Raw genomic sequence first — 19819 nt, 5'->3', positions numbered from 1 at the left:
GTTGTCAAAATTTTATTTTGTCAAAATGTTATTTCTATAGAAACTTTAAACTTAATTATATACGTATTTAATCGGCCTTTTTTATACCCTCCATCATAGGATGGGGGTATATTAGGTTAGGTTAGGTTATGTGGCAGCCCGATGTATCAGGCTCACTTAGACTATTCAGTCCATTGTGATACCACAGTGGTGAACTTCTCTCTTATCACTGAGTGCTGCCCGATTCCATGTTAAGCTCAATGACAAGGGGGGACATGGGGGTATATTAACTTTGTCATTCCGTTTGTAACACATCGAAATATTGCTCTAAGACCCCATAAAGTATATATATATTCTGGGTCGTGGTGAAATTCTGAGTCGATCTAAGCATGTCCGTCCGTCTGTTGAAATCACGCTAACTTCCGAACGAAACAAGCTATCGACTTGAAACTTGGCACAAGTAGTTGTTATCGATGTAGGTCGGATGGTATTGAAAATGGGCCATATCGGTCCACTTTTACGTATAGCCCCCATATAAAGATTTGGCTTGTGGAGCCTCTAACCGAAGCATATTTCATTCGATCCGGCTGAAATTTGGTATATGGTGTTGGTATATGGTCTCTAACAACCGTGCAAAAATTGGTCCACATCGGTCCATAATTATATATAGCCCCCATATAAACCGATCCCCAGATTTGGCTTGCGGAGCCTAAAATAGAAGCAAATTTCATCCGAACTGGCTGAAATTTGGTACATGGTGTTGGTATATGGTCTCTAACAATCATGCAAAAATTGGTTCACATCGGTCCATAATTATATATAGCCCCCATATAAACCGATCCCCAGATTTGGCTTGCGAAGCCTCAAAGAGAAGCAAATTGCATCCGATCCGGCTGAAATTTGGTACATTGTATTGGTATATGGTCTTTAACAACCGTGCAAAAATTGGTCCACATCGGTCCATAATTATATATAGCCCCCATATAAACCGATCTCCAGATTTGGGTTGCGGAGCCTCAGAGAGAAGCAAATTTCGTCCGATCCGCCTGAAATTTGGTACATGATGTTGGTATATGGTCTCTAACAACCATGCAAAAATTGGTCCACATCGGTTCATAATTATATATAGCCCCCATATAAACTGATCCCCAGATTTGGCTTGCGAAGTCTCCAAGAGAAGCAAATTTCATCCAATCCGGTTGTAATTTGGAACATGGTCTTTAACAACCGTGCCAGAATTGGTCCATATCGGTCCGTAATTATACATAGCCTCCATATAAAACGTTCTCCAGATTTGACCTCCGGAGCCTCTTGGAGGAGCAAAATTCATCTGAACCCGTTCAAATTAGGAACGTGGTGTTAGTATATGGTCGCCAACAACCATACCAAAATTGGTCCAATCACAAAAAAATTGGTCCATATCGGTTCATAATCATGGTTGCCACTAGAGCCAAAAATAATCTACAAAATTTTATTTCTATAGAAAATTTTATTTCTAGAGAAAATTTTGCTAAAATTTTATTCGGTTCATAATAAAATTTTCATCATTGTCAAAATTTTATTTCTATAGAAAATTTTGTCAAAATTTTATTTCTATAGAAAATTTTGTTCAAATTTTATTCGGTTCATAATCATGGTTGCCACTCGAGCCAAAAATAATCTACCAAGATTTTATTTCTATAGAAAATTTTGTCAAAAGTTTATTTCTATAGAAAATTTTGTTAAAATTTTATTTCTGTAGAAATTTTTGTCAAAATTTTCTTTCTATAGAAAATTTTTTCAAAATTTTTATTTCTATAGAAAATTTTTTCAAAATTTTTATTTCTATAGAAAATTTTGTTAAAATTTTATGTCTACTTTGTCAAACTGAATTATATACGTATTGGATCGATCTTTTTTGATTTAATATATACCACGTATGGACTTACATACAATTTAGAAGATGGTGTTAGGAGGTTTTAAGATACCTTGCCATCGGCAAGCGTTACCGCAACTTAAGTAATTCGATTCTGGATGGTAGTGTTTAGAAGAAGTTTCTACGCAATCCATAGTGGAGGGTTCATAAACTTCGGCCTGGCCGAACTTATGGCCGTATATACTTGTTTTCAATTACACTTCCCTTTTTTGTGTTCACATAAAACCTCGTGCCACTTCTGAATAAATAAATTAATACAAACACAATAATTCCGTGTTCTCCATCCATTCCAAGAAACAATCAACACACGACTGACGCGCAAAATGAAAATCGTGTGTAACTGCTCAATGTGTTTATAAAATTATTTTCGCTGCAAAAAAAAAAATAATTAAGTAAATGGTCACGAAAACAATGTACATGGTATTTATGGTCATGTAATGGTTCTAGACATGTCTATACGTAAGCTATAAAAATACCTTTTTCCCTGCAAAAAAGTAAATAAATGGAATGGTCAGGTACGTGATTTTCCCGACCATGTAATGGACTCAAATTCTATAATTTATATAATAGAACATGTTTGCGACATTTGAGAACCATTTAAATGCTTAATGCCAACATATATTTTTCTCCGCTCGAAATTTTTTTAGAAGGACAAAATACATGGTTTTCGCGACAATTACATACTTTAGATAAGCATTAAATGGATGCGGCAACCATGTCCAAACATGTTCTTCCTGTGCGTGTGTGGGATAAAAATTACAGCCTCGAAAATTCGATTTTGTTTACTATCATAAGCGATTATCATCGATTGGCACCACTTATAATTTAATTTTTTGTGTAAAAAAACATATACAAATGGAGCATACAATTTTACTACATTTCCCACCAAATAGTTCTGAATCTCCTAAATTACTATAAAATTATTCGTGGTGCCAATCGATGCTAATCGCTTATCATAGTAAAAAAAATCGAATTTTTGAGGCTGTAATTTTTATCCCACACGGAAAAAAGACAAATATTTTATAGGAAGAATAAACGAACGAACGTACCAAAATTTTATCTCCACATTTTGAGATTTCCACAAAGCGGTCCACGTTTTGGTAAAGGCCCATACAGTCGGAACTTTCGAACTCTAGACACCATAAGTTCTATCCGAGTTACCTGCAATTCGAAACCTGTTTTAGGTATAACAAGTAACATATTTATGGAACACATACAAAAATTTTCAAATTAATTTGACAGAACATACCCCTCAAAAAAGATAATTAGTTCAAATAGTACGGTTTCCGAAGTTGAATTTGGAATTTGTAACATTAGGTTTTATTGGAAATTTTTTTTGGTAAATTTCTAGAGGAAATATGGTGTCTTTTGTATGATCCGAGACCCAAATTCTGTAGATTTATATAGTGGGTGGGTATGTCAGCTGTTCTTATGGGTCCAACAAATAAAATTGGGAGATTGGTCTTAAGGACGTTATATCGAAAAATTGGTAGATATAATTTACATTTGCACACACAGAAAAAAAATCCGTAGTTAAACTAACGCTAAATTTAACTTATTTTTATTGTAAAAAAATATTTGTTAGTAGTTAAATTTTATTATTTTTACGAAAATTTGCACAGACCAATGAAATGTTCGTTTTTTTAAGTATGTCTCAAATATTCAATGAACTAAACGTGAGTATAAAGTTCGATGACCGTACTCATAGGTTAGGTTAGGTGGCAGCCCGATGAATCAGACTCACTTAGACTATTCAGTCCATTGTGATACCACATTGGTGAACTTCTCTCTTATCACTGAGTGCTGCCCGATTCCATGTTAAGCTCAATGACAAGGGACCTCCTTTTTATAGCCGAGTCCGAACGGCGTTCCACATTGCAGTGAAACCACTTAGAGAAGCTTTGAAACCCTCAGAAATGTCACCAGCATTACTGAGGTGGGATAATCCACCGCTGAAAAACATTTTGGTGTTCGGTCGAAGCAGGAATCGAACTCACGACCGTGTGTGTGCAAGGCGGGCATGCTAACCATTGCACCACGGTGCAAAGCAAATGCAAATGAATATTTGCAAATGAACATTTTCATACGATTCCCAAAAATAGTATGAATGAACTACTTACTGTATGGTTAAAATGGTCATGATTTGGCGCCAATGATTTTCTTAAATTTTAGTTCATTTCTTCTTCTATAAGAGGGTATAATTTCGTGAACTGTAGTTAAAAAGTACAACTACCGTTGAGTGAATCTATTTCTATACAATAGTTCGTCTCCGGAAAATGTGCTCGTGTGGTGTTTCTAAAAATAGACACCCATGACTGTATGTGTTAATGAATACATGCAGCCAAGCAAGAAAATAATAAACAAAGTCACATTTGGTTGTTGATGAGTATAAGAGCTAAGTGGCCCAGTGGATAGTGTGTTTGGTTAGAAAACTGATGGTACGCGGTTCGATCCTCCGTCCGGACAAAAGGTAAAATTTTATAAAATGATAAAAATAAGTTCTAATAAATGATTCTAAAGGATTTGTACTACAGAGTACTAAATAATATAATATGACATGTAGAAATGGGGATCCTCCCCTTGAGGTTTCCTTGCTCCAAGTCACCAGGTGGTCTAGGAAATCCAGAACATTAATTTTTTCGTTTTAAAAAATGTATTATTTAGTTAATTTTTTACTTCTGAACAGTTAAATTTGAACTTGACAAAAGTTAAAACAAATTACTAACCTATAAGAAAATGTTGAACTTGCACATGAGTACATGCTTCTTTAGCGACATACGAAGTTCAATATTAACCCTCGTTAGTTAAAAATAACTCGCTAATGGGTTCACTCTTCTCTGAGTGTGGCTTACAAACCCTCAAATCGGCAGATCGGTCTATGTGGTGCTATTTCAAAACCGATAAATGCCAAATTTGACATATCTCTTTACGAACCTAAAATACCTCTTGATTCCCATTTTCAAAAAAAAAAAAATCATAAAATTTGGGGTTTCCATGCCCTCAAGAAAACTGCTGCTTCAATGGAAACTATTAATTTTTGTCCTTGATGATGGGTACTTAAGACCCTACTTACGGTCCTATATACTTGTTTCTTTCTATGTATTTTAACCACCACTAGTTCCTTTCGTTTTGATTAAAGTTGAAATCATTGATTCGTTCGGTATGACCCCTACTACGACTTAAACAGCCGCAATCTTTGCTAGCCCTTAAGCTGCTCAACCTCAAATTCCAACAATCCCACCAAATATCTAGCGTACACCTATCATCAATATGGGACACCTGTCATGGGCTCCCAAAAGTCATTGATAGCGCTTATATGAGCCATAATTAATTACTAACTTACCAATTAAAAACCTATTTATCAAATCCAACCAAAGGGGCTGTTAACACTCGTCAACGCTCTAACACCTTTGGGGTTACTGAAAAGAGAATCTATGGCGGGAAATAGTAGTCATTTGAAATTTGGGAGGTAATCTTACTTGCCAGCAGCAATACATGCTTGGAAGAAATTTCAAAATCCATTGGAATGATGATGGTTTCAAATGGGGAATGAAAAATGATGGTGTCAAATGTTTTAAAGCTGCTGCTGCTAAAAAACGCGAAGCCTTAGAAAAACAATTCTATGGAGCCATTTACCATCTCATGGTACTCTCACAGATATTCCTATGTGCTCCCACTGCAGTGCATAGACCAAAAGTGATCGAGAAGAAGGCTGAAAAACTCTTGTATTATCTTCATCTTATATGGAGTGTTTCCCTATATGTGGGTCTGGTGGCATGCATTTACGATGAATACACTTCCTCCAATACCGATCTACCCACTATCCAGAAACCTCTATACTTCAGTGAATACATGGTGTATCTCATTCATTTATTGGAGATTCTATTGCGAATCCATTGGGGCCGTGAAAAATTTTGGGTGTTTTATAGATTTCTTTTAGATTTCAATTTGAAATTGATGGAGATGAAGCTACGCCCCAAATACAATAGATTAAGACGTTTCATACACCTTCATCTGCTTCTGAATGTTGTCCACTTCACATGTACCCTAATTGTGGGTTACTACTATAGTACTGGAATATGGTGGAATTTCTTTCGCACCAGCACCGTTTATATCCTTCCAAATGTTGTCATACAAATCTCGCTCGTCCATTATTATGCTTTGCTCTATGTCATAGCTGAATGTTTGCAAAGATTAAATGGTTTGCTGGATCAACTTTTACTAAGTCATAAAATCTTAAACTCATCGACATTTCGTATCCAAGTGCATTTGATGCGTTCTCTATATGGCCGTGTGGAACAATTCACACGAGATGTAAATGATGTATTTTCTTATTCCATTATTTTGGTCTATTTTGGCTCATTCATCAATATCACCCTGAATATATTCCTACTCTATAAGTTTCTCAGCGATTGGCAGAATTCAGCTTGGGCCTGGATATTTTATTCGGCTATTTGGACATGCATGCATATCGGAAAGATGTTCCTTATTCTATATTACAATGAAAAAATACAGAGAAAAGTGAGTATTGGTATTGGCATTTGAGATATTTAAGAAGATCAATGTTTATTTGGAATTTGGAAAAGTTGTCCAAAATTCAAAACTCATTACAGGAGTGAAACCAAAGCACATCATAATTTGTATGGCCAAGTATGGTGAACTCAGACTCTATAAAATTAAAATTAGGATACAGATCCTATTTTTATACCCACCACCAGAATGATGATGGGGGTATTATAAGTTTGTCATTCCATTTGCCGACTATATAATAGAGCTCGACCGAAGATTCGGCATTCGGCCAAAAATCGATAATCGGCCACGAATTGGCTTTCGGCGTCAAGAGACCGAAGACGAAGCTTTTTGAATAATTTATTTCATATCGAATTCTCACAGTGTTTAATTTGTCTCAGTCAAACCAGACAGAACAAATAGAACGTACAAAAATGTATAAAAAAAACCCTTGTTTGTCATTATAATATCAAAGTACTGAATTTTGAATACTAAAAAGTCTGTTAGTTCTAAAAGAATATTACACTCAAAAAAAGTGAACTCTCTATTTCACTAGAGCCAATTTAACTTTATTTTAGTTCATGGAATTATTATGTTTGGAGAAAGTTTCCTTTACTCTAATAATTTTTTGCGTACGTTTGTTAAGTGAAATAAAAAACAGGAAAAAACATATACGGCCGTAAGTTCGGCCAGGCCGAATCTTATGTACCCTCCACCATGGATTGTGTAGAAACTTCTACGAAAGACTGTCATCCACAATCGAATTACTTGGGTTGTGGTATCTTAAAACTTCTTAACATTGTTTTCTAAATTGTGAGTTAGTCCATACGTGGTATATATTAGACAAAAAAGTTATGTATAGGTAAGTCTACAAATAATTACGAATCGACATGGACTTTTGCACGGTACGTAGAGAGCCAGAATTGAAATATGGGGGTCGCTTATATCGGCGCTATATAGAATTATGAACTAGATATGGACGAATATACTAGCACAATGTACCATATACTAGCACAATGTACCAAATTTCAACTGACTCGGATGAAATTTGCTCCTCCAAGAGGCTCCAAAACCAAATCTCAGGATCGGTGTATATGGGGGCTATATATGATTACGGACTGATATAGACCACTTTTGGCGTGGTTGTTAAATATCATATACTACCACCACGTACCAAATTTCAACCAGATCGGATGAATTTTGCTTCTCCAAAAGGCTCCAGAAGTCAAATCTGGGGATCGGTTTATATGGGGGCTATATATAATTATGGACTGATATGAACCAATTCCCGCATGGTTGTTGGATACCATATACTACCATATACCAGATTTGACCTGCGGAGGTCAAATCTGGGGATCGGTTTATGTGGGGCCTATATATAATTATTGACCGATTTCGACCAATTTTTGCATGGGTATTTGAGGCCATATATTAACACCACGTACCAAATTTCAACTGAATCAGATGAATTTTGGTATTCCAAGAGGCTCCGGAGGTCAAATCTGGTGATCGGTTTATATGGGAGCTATATATAATTATGGACCGATGTGGACCAATTTTTGCATGGTTGTTAGAGACCATATACTAACACCATGTACCAAATTTCAGCCAGTTCGGATGAAATTTGCTTCTCTAGAGGCTCCGCAAGCCAAACCGGGGGATCGGTTTATATGGGGGCTATATGTAATTATGGACCGATGTGGACCAATTTTTGCATGGTTGTTAGAGACCATAAACTAACACCCTGTACCAAATTTCAGCCTGATCGGATGAAGTTTGCTTCTCTTAGAGCAATCGCAAGCCAAATTTTGGGGTCCGTTTATATGGGGGCTATACGTAAAAGGGGACATATAAAGGGTGATTTGTTAAGAGCTTGATAACTTTTTTTTAAAAAAAAACGCATAAAATTTGCAAAATCTCATCGGTTCTTTATTTGAAACGTTAGATTGGTCCATGACATTTACTTTTTGAAGATAATTTCATTTAAATGTTGACCGCGGCTGCGTCTTAGGTGGTCCATTCGGAAAGTCCAATTTTGGGCAACTTTTTCGAGCATTTCGGCCGGAATAGCCCGAATTTCTTCGGAAATGTTGTCTTCCAAAGCTGGAATAGTTGCTGGCTTATTTCTGTAGACTTTAGACTTGACGTAGCCCCACAAAAAATAGTCTAAAGGCGTCAAATCGCATGATCTTGGTGGCCAACTTACCGGTCCATTTCTTGAGATGAATTGTTCTCCGAAGTTTTCCCTCAAAATGGCCATAGAATCGCGAGCTGTGTGGCATGTAGCGCCATCTTGTTGAAACCACATGTCAACCAAGTTCAGTTCTTCCATTTTTGGCAACAAAAAGTTTGTTAGCATCGAACGATAGCGATCGCCATTCACCGTAACGTTGCGTCCAACAGCATCTTTGAAAAAATACGGTCCAATGATTCCACCAGCGTACAAACCACACCAAACAGTGCATTTTTCGGGATGCATGGGCAGTTCTTGAACGGCTTCTGGTTGCTCTTCACTCCAAATGCGGCAATTTTGCTTATTTACGTAGCCATTCAACCAGAAATGAGCCTCATCGCTGAACAAAATTTGTCGATAAAAAAGCGGATTTTCTGCCAACTTTTCTAGGGCCCATTCACTGAAAATTCGACGTTGTGGCAGATCGTTCGGCTTCAGTTCTTGCACGAGCTGTATTTTATACGGTTTTACACCAAGATCTTTGCGTAAAATCTTCCATGTGGTCGAATAACACAAACCCAATTGCTGCGAACGGCGACGAATCGACATTTCACGGTCTTCAGCAACACTCTCAGAAACAGACGCAATATTCTCTTCTGTACGCACTGTACGCATTCGTGTGGTTGGTTTAATGTCCAATAAAGTAAACTGAGTGCGAAACTTGGTCACAATCGCATTAATTGTTTGCTCACTTGGTCGATTATGTAGACCATAAATCGGACGTAAAGCGCGAAACACATTTCGAACCGAACACTGATTATACCCTGCTCCACACTGTGGAACAGGGTATTATAAGTTAGTGCATATGTTTTTGGTAATAAAATTCAATGATTTGCAAGCGTTGCTCGTTAGTAAGTCTATTCATGATGAAATGTCAAAGCATACTGAGCATCTTTCTCTTTGACACCATGTCTGAAATCCCACGTGATCTGTCAAATACTAATGCATGAAAATCCTAACCTCAAAAGAATCACCCTTTATAACCCATTTGCAATACCATCCGACCTACATCAATAACAACTACTTGTGCCAAGTTTCAAGTCGATAGCTTCTTTCGTTCGGAAGTTAGCGTGATTTCAACAGACGGACGGACGGACATGGTCAGATCAACTCAGAATTACACCACGACCCAGAATAAAGGGTGATACGGTCAAAATTTGGTCAAGGGAAAACGCGTGTAAATCGGTGAAATCGTTTATTTAAAAAATCAAATTTAATTTCTTTTTCAAGTTCAATTAGTATAAAATTCTGGAAAAATATTCAGTTAGGCTTTCGCTTTTCCAAATCCGAATTGCCGGGCCTCACGCTTGACACCCGCCATCAGATTTTGTACAGCCACCTTGTCCACCTTCTTCGCCGCAGAAAGCCAGTTTGCCTTGAACTGCTGCTCGTCCTTAGCAGTTTTTTGGTCTTCTTTAGGTTCCGCTTGACAATAGCCCAGTATTTCTCAATTGGGCGGAGATCTGGCGTTTTGGGAGGGTTCTTGTTCTTGGGAACCAACTGCACGTTGTTGGCGGCGTACCACTCCATGGCCTTTTTACCGTAATGGCAAGATGCCAAATCCGGCCAAAGCAGTACGGAACAACCGTATTTCTTCAGGAAAGGCAGCAGACGTTTATTCAAACACTCTTTCACGTAAATTTCTTGGTTGACAGTCCCGGAAGCTATGAAAATGCTGCTTTTCAAGCCACAGGTACAGATGGCTTGCCAAACCAGATATTTCTTTGCGAACTTTGACAGTTTTATGTGCTTGAAAATATCTGCTACCTTTCCCCTTCCTTTTGCCGTATAAAACTCCTGTCCCGGAAGCTGCTTGTAGTCGGCTTTGACGTAGGTTTCGTCGTCCATTACCACGCAGTCAAACTTCGTCAGCATCGTCGTGTACAGCCTCCGGGATCGCGCTTTGGCCGTCGTATTTTGTTTATCATCGCGATTTGGAGTCACTACCTTCTTGTAAGTCGATAGTCCGGCTCGTTTTTTGGCTCGATGCACGGTTGTAGACGATACACCCAGCTTATTTGCGGCATCTCGGAGAGAGAAGTTACACTGAAAAAATATTGTCGTGAGGTCAAAGATTTCATGTCTTTAAAATACGAATACAAATTTTGCTTAGCATAGAAGACGTATTTCTATAAAATGAAGTTATTTTCCTTGTCCAAAAGTCGATAAACTTTTCAATGAAGTCGTATTGTCCTTATAATTAAGTGATTTGACTTAAAAATGGGTATCTTAACATGAAAGAAAACATTTATAGGCTAAGGTCAACTTGACTTTAATAATTCAGAAAAATTCTTTAAATTTAATGAAATTGTCTTTAAATTTGTTGTCTTTTTGCATTTGACTACAAAGCAAAAAATCGTTCAAATATAGGACATGTTTTTCAAAACTTTATTTTAAAGAAGTTTTTTACTTGAAACATAGCATAATTTCTACTGGAAGTCGAGTCCTAATTTGGAAAATAAAGTTGCCGTTAACTCGTTTTTAAAGGACTTTGATAGCATATGAAGAAAAAAAGCTGAGAAAGCAAAAATTAAAATTTGCTTCCTAGAAGCAAGTACACAAAACCTAAATTTAAAAGAGAATTGTGTCTTAAAAGTATCCTTACTTGTATTCTCCGCTTCTTTGGCTCGGAATCAATACCAATTTTTTTAAAGTAAAGACAAAATCTTTGCAACCGAGTATGCTTTTTTTCAGTGTAGGGTTTCGCTTGAAACTACCGACAACTCTCTTTGTCGTCTCAGCGGCTTCCGGTTTTCGATTTCCCCCCGATCCAGACTTCCTGGCTGTCGACAAACGTTCCCCAAACAATTTAATTACATTTGTAACGGTTGATTTGGCAACTTTTAGCGATTTTGCCAGATTTGCGTGCGAGTAGCTTGGATTTTCGCGATGCGCGAGCAAAATTTTGATATGCTGCTCTTCTTGCTTGGACAGCATTTTGACAACTGAAGAGTGAGTTCCAAAATCAAAATAGGAGCAACATTCTACACACACACACCTTCAAAATGAGGGGTGTTCAAGTTTTTTAAATACAAAATTGAAAGAAATACGTCAAGTTTATATTGACCAAATTTTGACCGTATCACCCTTTATAATTATGGACCGATGTGGACCAATTTTTGCATGGTAATTAGAGACCATATTCTAACCCCATGCACCAAATTTCAGCCGGATCGGATGAAATTTGCTTCTCTTAGAGGGTCCGGAGGTCAAATCTGGGGATCGGTTTATATGGGGGCTATATATAATTATGGACCGATGTAGACCAACTTTTGCATGGTTGCTAGAGACCGTATACTAACACCATTTACCAAATTTCAACCGGATCGGATGAAATTTTCGTTTCTTAGAGGCTCCGCAAGCCAAATCGGGGGATCGGTTTATATGGGGGCTATATGTAATTATGGACCGATGTGAACCAATTTTTGCATGGTTGTTAGAGACCATAAACTAATACCATGTACCAAATTTCAGCCTGATCGGATGAAGTTTGCTTCTCTTAGAGCAATCGCAAGCCAAATTTGGGGTCCGTTTATATGGAGGCTATACGTAAAAGTGGACCTATATGGCCCATTTGCAATACAATCCGACCTACATCAATAACAACTACTTGTGCCAAGTTTCAAGTCGATAGCTTCTTTCGTTCGGAAGTTAGCGTTATTTCAACAGACGGACGGACGGACGGATATGCTCAGATCGACTCAGAACTTCACCACGACCCAGAATATATATACTTTATGGGGTCTTAGAACAATATTTCGATGTGTTACAAACGGAATGACAAAGTTAATATACCTCCATTCTATGGTGGAGGGTATAAAAATAATTAAAACTCACTAATAAAATCAATTAATTTTTTTGTCGTGGCCGAATCTTAAGTATTTTGGTAGTTTTTCCACGATCAACATATCCGACGCCCTAGGATGAAATCTAGTATCTTATCGGTTTTTCTCCTATAGAAAATCGATTTTCTCGAATTACTGTACATAAAAATAAGAATGACGTAGTAATTTTGGTAGCCATATCTCCAATTTTTATATAACAAAAAAACAACAAATTAAACTACGAAACCTTTTCTTGTTCTTTTTTTGTTTTGTTGTTGTTTTATTTATTTTTTTTTTGTAGAAAAGCAAAGCTTCGTCCTTGCTCGGCTCTTTTCGATTTTATAACAGTCACATGGAACCTACCGTAAGTACATAGTTAATATGCATACATACATAAAAATAATATCACAAAAATGTTTCCAATCAAATAGTTGTTTGAAACTGAAAACTTTTTCAATTTAAAAATAATTGATACAATTAAATTAAATTAGAACCATTAAATCAATGGTCCAACATTTTAAATTAAAAATACTAAACACCAACAACTAAATCAGTTAAAACAATTAATAGATACAATCAATTTTTTAATCAAACTAAAAAATAAAACAGTTATGAAAGTGATTGAAAATATTTTTTAATTACACACAAAAAAATCAATGAATTTTCTTGTCAATACAATTATAATTATGTTTAAATTTGAGCTAGCAACGTAATTTATAAATACAATTATGGTTTTAGTAATATTTTGTCACATTAGCAACCAATTTTGTTGTATCAACAAAAATTTTGTTGAAATTTCAAATTTTCTTTAACAACAATTTATTGTAAGTTCAAAAATTCTAATATTATTTTGTGTGTACAAAACTGGTTGTTAATGTGACAAAATATTACTAAAATCGTAATAGGATTTACAAATTACGTTGTTAGTTTTATATTTTAAGAATATTATCGAAAATTTTTATGTTTTTAATTAAAATTTTAATTATCTCATTTAACATTTTTATAAAAAAAAATATATTAACCCCTTCGATCCTAAAGTTTCCTGTGGGCAACTTTTTGTGTTTTGAAACTAACTGTAGGCTTTGGTTTTGTTTTTGTTCATAAAACTGTAACGGTATCGAAAGCTAAAAGTATTTTCTTCAAATTGAATAAAAAATTAGCTAATTTGGTTGTCAATTAGCAAAATTTTTCATTAGAACGCACGTGGCTCAGGAAAAAAAATATTTGCGAATTTCGAAAAAGGTTTTTATACATGTGACTTTTTTCAAGAATTACAACAAAAAAGTTTTTATTAAATCTGTTGTAGTACATATCAAATTATTTTCCATTCACCGAAATGTGTGTCCTTCACTTCTTCTTCCTTTTTATTGCGTTTAACTGAGATAAGAATGTATTTCATAAAAAATACAGCAAAAATAATAAAATAACAACGATGTGCAACATAAAATGCAATTTTCGACAAAATATTTGAAATATTTTTATACCCTCCACCATAGGATGGGGGGTATATTAACTTTGTCACTCCGTTTGTAACACGTTGAAATTGTACTCTAAAGTATATATATTCTGGGTCGTGGTGAAATTCTGATTCCATCTAGCCACGTCCGTCCGTCCGTCTGTTGAAATCACGGTAATTTCCGAAAGAAACAAGCTACCGACTTGAAACTTGACATAAGTACTTGTTATTGATGTAGATCAAGGTATTGCAAATGTGCCATACGGACCACTTTTACGTATAGCCCCCATATAAACCGACTCTCAGATTTGGTTTGCGGAGCCTCTTAGAGAAGCAAATTTCATCCGATCCATTTGAAATTTGGTACGTGGTGTTAGTATATAGTCTCTAACAACCATGTAAAAATTGGTCCATATAGGTCCATAATTATATATAGCCCCCTATAGTCCATAATTATATATAGCCCCCTAAATAAACCGATCCCCAGATTTGACTCTGGAGCCTCTTGGAGGAACAAAATACATCCAATCCGGTTAAAATTTGGTACGTGGTGTTAGTATACGTTAGTATACGGGATCTAACAACCATGCATACGGGATCTAACAACCAAAAATTTGTCCATATCGGTCCATAATTATTTATAGCACCTATATAAGCCGGTCCCCAGATTTGGTTTTGGAGCCTCTTGGAGGAGCAAATTTCATCCGATTAAGTTGAAATTTTATATTTTGTGCTAGTATATGGTCGCTAACAACCACGCCAAAATGGATCCATATCGGTGTATAGTTACCCTACGGGAAATGGATCATCCACAGGACCGGTACAGGACTAGTCACTGATGTGTATGGACCAGTCCCAGTTCTGGACAAAACGTATGGAAGGGACCGGTCACTTTAACATGGGTTTGTCATTGACGGGGTAAATTTACACTTTAGGACACGTCTTGGAGTCATTACAAAGGACACGTCCTGTGGCAACTTAGTAGGAGCACCCAATAGACAGGTATTTCTTTAAAATAATGAAATTTTAATTAAATTAAAGTATATAATCTTTACTTCAAATTTTTTTTCATCAAATTTAGGACACAAATTTTGTAAATTTGCGTCCCTCCGTTAAAGTCGCATGTCTTTGAACTAAGGCTTATTTTCCTTAAAGTAAAGAAACACATTTTTGAATTAAAGAAATTGTCCTTAAATTAACTGAAATATTGAAACTTTAGATTTAAGATAAAAACGTTTCAAATATAGGCTAAGACTTATTTTGACGATTTAGCATCTTTGGTTTAAAGTTTTTTTGGAATTAAAAAAACTTTTTTTACTTTGAACTATCCGTTATAATTTGGATTTTTAAATGAACATTTGTTTGTACGTGAGTACCTTTATTAATAAACCGCGAAAAGATAATGAAAATTTGATAAATGAGATCTGTATCCTAATTTTAATTTTATTGGCCTTAGATTTAAAGCCAGATAGGTCGCTAAAAAATGTCTTTATTTTAAAGACACCGCATCTTTGGCTCGGAATCAATACCAAAATCCTTAAGAGAAAGCCAAAATCTTTGAATCCAAGTAAACTTTTTTTTGAGTGTAAGATCCCCAATCACACAAAACTTGGTACATGTCGGTTCATAATTCACTTCTGGCTCTCTAATTATCGCGCAGAAGTTCAAGAACTGAATTATATAAGTATTTAATTTGCTTTTTATACCCACCACCATAGAATGGTGATGGAGGTATAATAAGTTTGTCATTCCGTTTGTAACACATTGAAATGTCGATTCCCGACTATACAAAGTATATATATTCTTGATCAGGGAGAAGTTCTAAGACGATATAACCATGTCCGTCTGTCTGGTTGTCTGTCTGTAAGAAACCATAGTTTTTATCAAATTTGCCTGAAATTAGAAATCTAGAGGTATTTTAGGACCATAAAGAGGTGTACCAAAAATGGTAATTATCGGTCCATGTTTTGGTATAGCCCCCATATAGACCAATCTCCCGATATTACTTCTTTAGCTTCTAGAATCCATAGTTTTTATCAAATTTGCCTGAAATTAGAAATCTAGAGATATTTTAGGACCATAAAGAGGTGTGCCGAAAATGATGTTTATCGGTCCATGTTTTGGTATAGGCCCCATATAGACCAATCTCCCGATTTTACTTCTTGGCTTCTAGAATATGTAGTTTTTATTCAATCTGCCTGAAAATGGAAATGTAGACGTATTTTAGGACCATAAAGAGGTTTTCAAAAATGGTGAGTATCAGACCATGTTTTGATATAGCCCCCAATATAGACCTACCCCCCTATTTTACTTCTGGGGCTTCTGGAAACCTTAGTTTATATCCAATTTGCCTGAAAATCTAGAGTTTTTTAGGACTATAAATAGGTGTTCTGAATATATTGTGCATCGGCACAGGTTTTGGTATAGCCCCCTTAAAAACCGGCCCGATTTGGGGTCTAGATTCTAGAACTGTCATATAGAGCGCACTGATCATGAAAATTGCTTGAAACTGAATGTAAAATTTCAGGTAAGAATTTTAAATGTATCTTCGGGAAGCGTACTGGTTGAACTGATCTGCTTGGGAGAATATTTGTCATAAAATCCCCTGAAATTCTATATATTATCAAGTAAGACGCTACGACAAAGAATTTTCAAAGGATTATTAAGATTCGGCCCGGCCGAACGTACTGCTATATATACTTGTTTTGTCTAATATATACCCCGTATGAACTTACAATTTAGAAGATACCTTGCCATCGGCTAGTATTACCATAACCTAAGTATTTCGAGTGTGTGTGACAGTTTTTAGTTGAAGTTTCTGCGTAATCCGTGATAGAGGGTACATAAGATTCGGACTGGCCGAACTTACTTGTTTATTTTAGAAAAATTAGGTTAATTTAAAAACTGTATTACAAACGCAGGTGTCACGCAGATTTAACAAAAAAAGTAAATATTTTTCGACAAATTCAAGACAATTTATTGGACATAATTAATTGTTTTCACTTGTAAAAGAAAAGTTCGTAGTGTGAAGGAAAATATTGAAGTTCAAAATTGCAAAAATGCCTTTAATACTATACGAAGTTCAAGATGGACACATCATTGGTAACATTTTGCAAATTTTAAGAAATTTTTAACTATTCTGTGGGAGACAGGAATTTACAAAATACTTATGCTTCATTTGTGTATACGTAATTTTGCCCCTTTCTAAGTTAATTTAACTAAGGTACGCAAAAAAATATTAGTCAAGAACATTTTCTCAAAACAAACTAATTCCAAGAATTAAATAGAGTTAAATTGGCTTTAGTGAAATATAGGGTTCACGTTTTTGATTGTAACTGGATAGATGTGCGATCAACTAATTGAAGTTCAAAACTTGCTATACATTACGAGCTACATTTTTGTTCTGTACATAGGTGTGGTAATGGGGGTATAATAAGTTTACGATTACGTTTGTACAATTCGACATACAGTGCACTTGCAGTAACGTGAACTAATTAAAACCAAGAGAGTTCACATTAGGGAACTTCTGCGAATTTCAGAACAAAACATTTTTTTCTGATTCAATGAATTGATCCAATTAATTTTTTAATTGAAATGTCTTCAATCACAGAAATGATAGTATAAATTAAAAAAATTAGTTGAAAGTCATTTAAAAATTTGTTGAATGAATTAAATTTTTAATTGAATATTTTTTAAAACTCAATTAAGATTTTAATTGGAAAAAATTTTTGTGAAATGTTGTTCTGTGTAGCCATATTCGGGAGTTTTACACGTTCTAGCAAGATAATCGTTTATTTTTATACCCTCCATCATAGGATGGCGGTATATTAACTTTGTCATTCCGTTTGTAACACATCTAAATATTGCTCTACCCCATAAAGTATATATATTCTGGGTCGTAGTGAAATTCTGAGTCGATCTAAGCGTGTCCGTCCGTCCGTCTGTTGAAATAACGCTAACTTCCGAACGAAACAAGCTATCGACTTGAAACTTGGCACCAGTAGTTTTTATTGATGTAGGTCGGCTGGTATTGCAAATGGGCCATATCGGACCACTTTTGCGTATAGCCCCCATATAAACCGATCCCCAGGTTGGGCTTCCGGAGCCTCTTGGAGGAGCAAAATTCATCCGATCCGGTTGAAATTTGGTACGTGGTGGCAATATATAATCTCTAACAATCATACAAAAATTGGTTCATATCGGTGAATAATTATATATAGCCCCCATATAAACCGATCAACAGATTTGACCTCCGGAGCCTCTTGAAGGAGCAAACTTCACGATCCAGTTGAAATTTGGTACGTGGTGTTAGTATATGATCTCTAACAACCATGCAAAAATTGGTCCATATAGGTCCATAATTATATATAGCCCCCATATAAACCGATCCCCAGATTTGACCTCCAGAGCCTCTTGGAGGAGCAAATTTCATCCGATCCGCTTGAAATTTGGTACGTGGTGTTGGTATATGGTCTCTAATAGCCATGAAAAAATTGGTCCATATCGGTCTATAATTATATATAGCCCTCATATAAACCGATCCCCAGATTTGTCCTAAAATTTTTGAAGTTTACTTAAGTTGCGTTCATAAATGTTTGAAATGAATAAATTTTCCTTGAATTGTGTATGTCTTGAACTTAGTCCACACCCACACATATTACATTTATGAAACATTGATGTCACTTAAACATAATTTAATCTAACATATAAACATGTGTGTCCCAAACATTATGTGCTATTTTAGGAACATTTTATTTTTGCACTTAATATTGTGAAGTTAAAACATCGAATTCGAACACACACATACTTTTTATCCGTGTATGTATGTATTTTCCTTTTGCAGGTAAGACATTTTATACTTCAGCTTATGTCGGACACCAGGAGCAATGTCATATGTGGACTAGCAGCATTGAATCTTAATTTCGTTACCTCAGTTTGTATTATTAATTTGTGAATATTGGCATTTTCTTATCAAATAAATTACATTTTTCTTATTTTTCAAGCAGCTTCTCATGGCTATTTCAACATTATTCATATTTGTGGTACAATATGATATTACCTTCGATGCACTACATAAGGTTTATAATTCTACAAAAACAAACTCCAATTAGAATCATCAAAGTATCGAAATATTTGTAAAGAAATCGAATGTGTAGAGTCTAGATTCTAAAATGTAGCAGTGAAATACAAACATGAAATTAAAACAGCCGCAGACATCAATGTTAGGATTTTAAAGCAAAATTTAAGCATAAATATTAGCATTTTATTATTGTTGAAAATCTGGATTATCTAAGGAAACTCCGCGAAAACTCAAAACAAAATATTAAATGTCCCTTGACCGCATCATCTTTAAACACAAACAAATACAGTGAAACCTCTCAAAGGTGGACACTCACGGTCGCCTAAATTTTGTCCACATTTGGGAGGTGTCCACTTATGAGAGGTTAATTTTAATGTGTTAAAGGTGGAGGTCCCCAGACAACTGTCCACATTTGGGAGGTGTCCGGTTTTCAGAGTGTCCAAGTTTGAGAGGTTTCACTGTATTTAATTTATTATGCACTATTTATAATATTTTAGATAAAAACACATATGTTCAATAGTTTTGGAAACAAATAAAGAACGCAGAATCTTAGTATTAAACGAAGTATGAATGAATAATGAAATAAAGTAAGTTTGTGACCCGAAACCATGGCAAATAAAACGAGACCGAATCTTAAATACCTACCGCCATGAATGCTATATCAAAACTCACATCGATATAAACCAAATTTGACATATCCCTTTATGAACTTGCACAATTTCTATATTTCCACTTTCACGTCGATTGGATCAAAATTTCGGATGTCTAGGAATTCAAATCGGAAATCGCTCTATATGATCGCTCCGTATGATCGGTGGAGTGG

The 19819-nt window shown here is 35.5% G+C and overlaps 1 protein-coding gene across 1 annotated transcript; it reads left to right on the top strand.

Annotated features, from left to right (window-relative positions):
- Positions 1 to 5443: 5443 nt before the first annotated feature.
- On the top strand, positions 5444 to 19406 carry LOC142239922 (putative gustatory receptor 59f). Its single transcript, XM_075311662.1, has 3 exons — positions 5444 to 6415; positions 18760 to 18849; positions 18923 to 19406. The coding sequence occupies exons 1-3, from the start codon at positions 5444 to 5446 to the stop codon at positions 19025 to 19027; spliced, it is 1167 nt and encodes a 388-aa protein (XP_075167777.1). The 3' UTR covers positions 19028 to 19406.
- The last annotated feature ends 413 nt before the right edge of the window (positions 19407 to 19819 follow it).

The sequence above is a fragment of the Haematobia irritans genome, chromosome 5 (genome assembly GCF_050003625.1).
Source record: "Haematobia irritans isolate KBUSLIRL chromosome 5, ASM5000362v1, whole genome shotgun sequence".
In the NCBI taxonomy this organism is placed as follows: Eukaryota; Metazoa; Arthropoda; class Insecta; order Diptera; family Muscidae; genus Haematobia; species Haematobia irritans.
This window is presented reverse-complemented; position numbering and strand designations above follow the sequence as displayed.

Bases quoted from the DNA above. Each gene is read 5' to 3' on its own strand.
- LOC142239922 (XM_075311662.1), top strand. From the start codon at position 5,444: ATGAAAAATGATGGTGTCAAATGTTTTAAAGCTGCTGCTGCTAAAAAA. The intron at 6,416-18,759 runs GTGAGTATTGGT...TTCCTTTTGCAG, and splicing joins ATGAAAAAATACAGAGAAAA to GTAAGACATTTTATACTTCA. The intron at 18,850-18,922 runs GTTTGTATTATT...TTTTTCAAGCAG, and splicing joins ATCTTAATTTCGTTACCTCA to CTTCTCATGGCTATTTCAAC.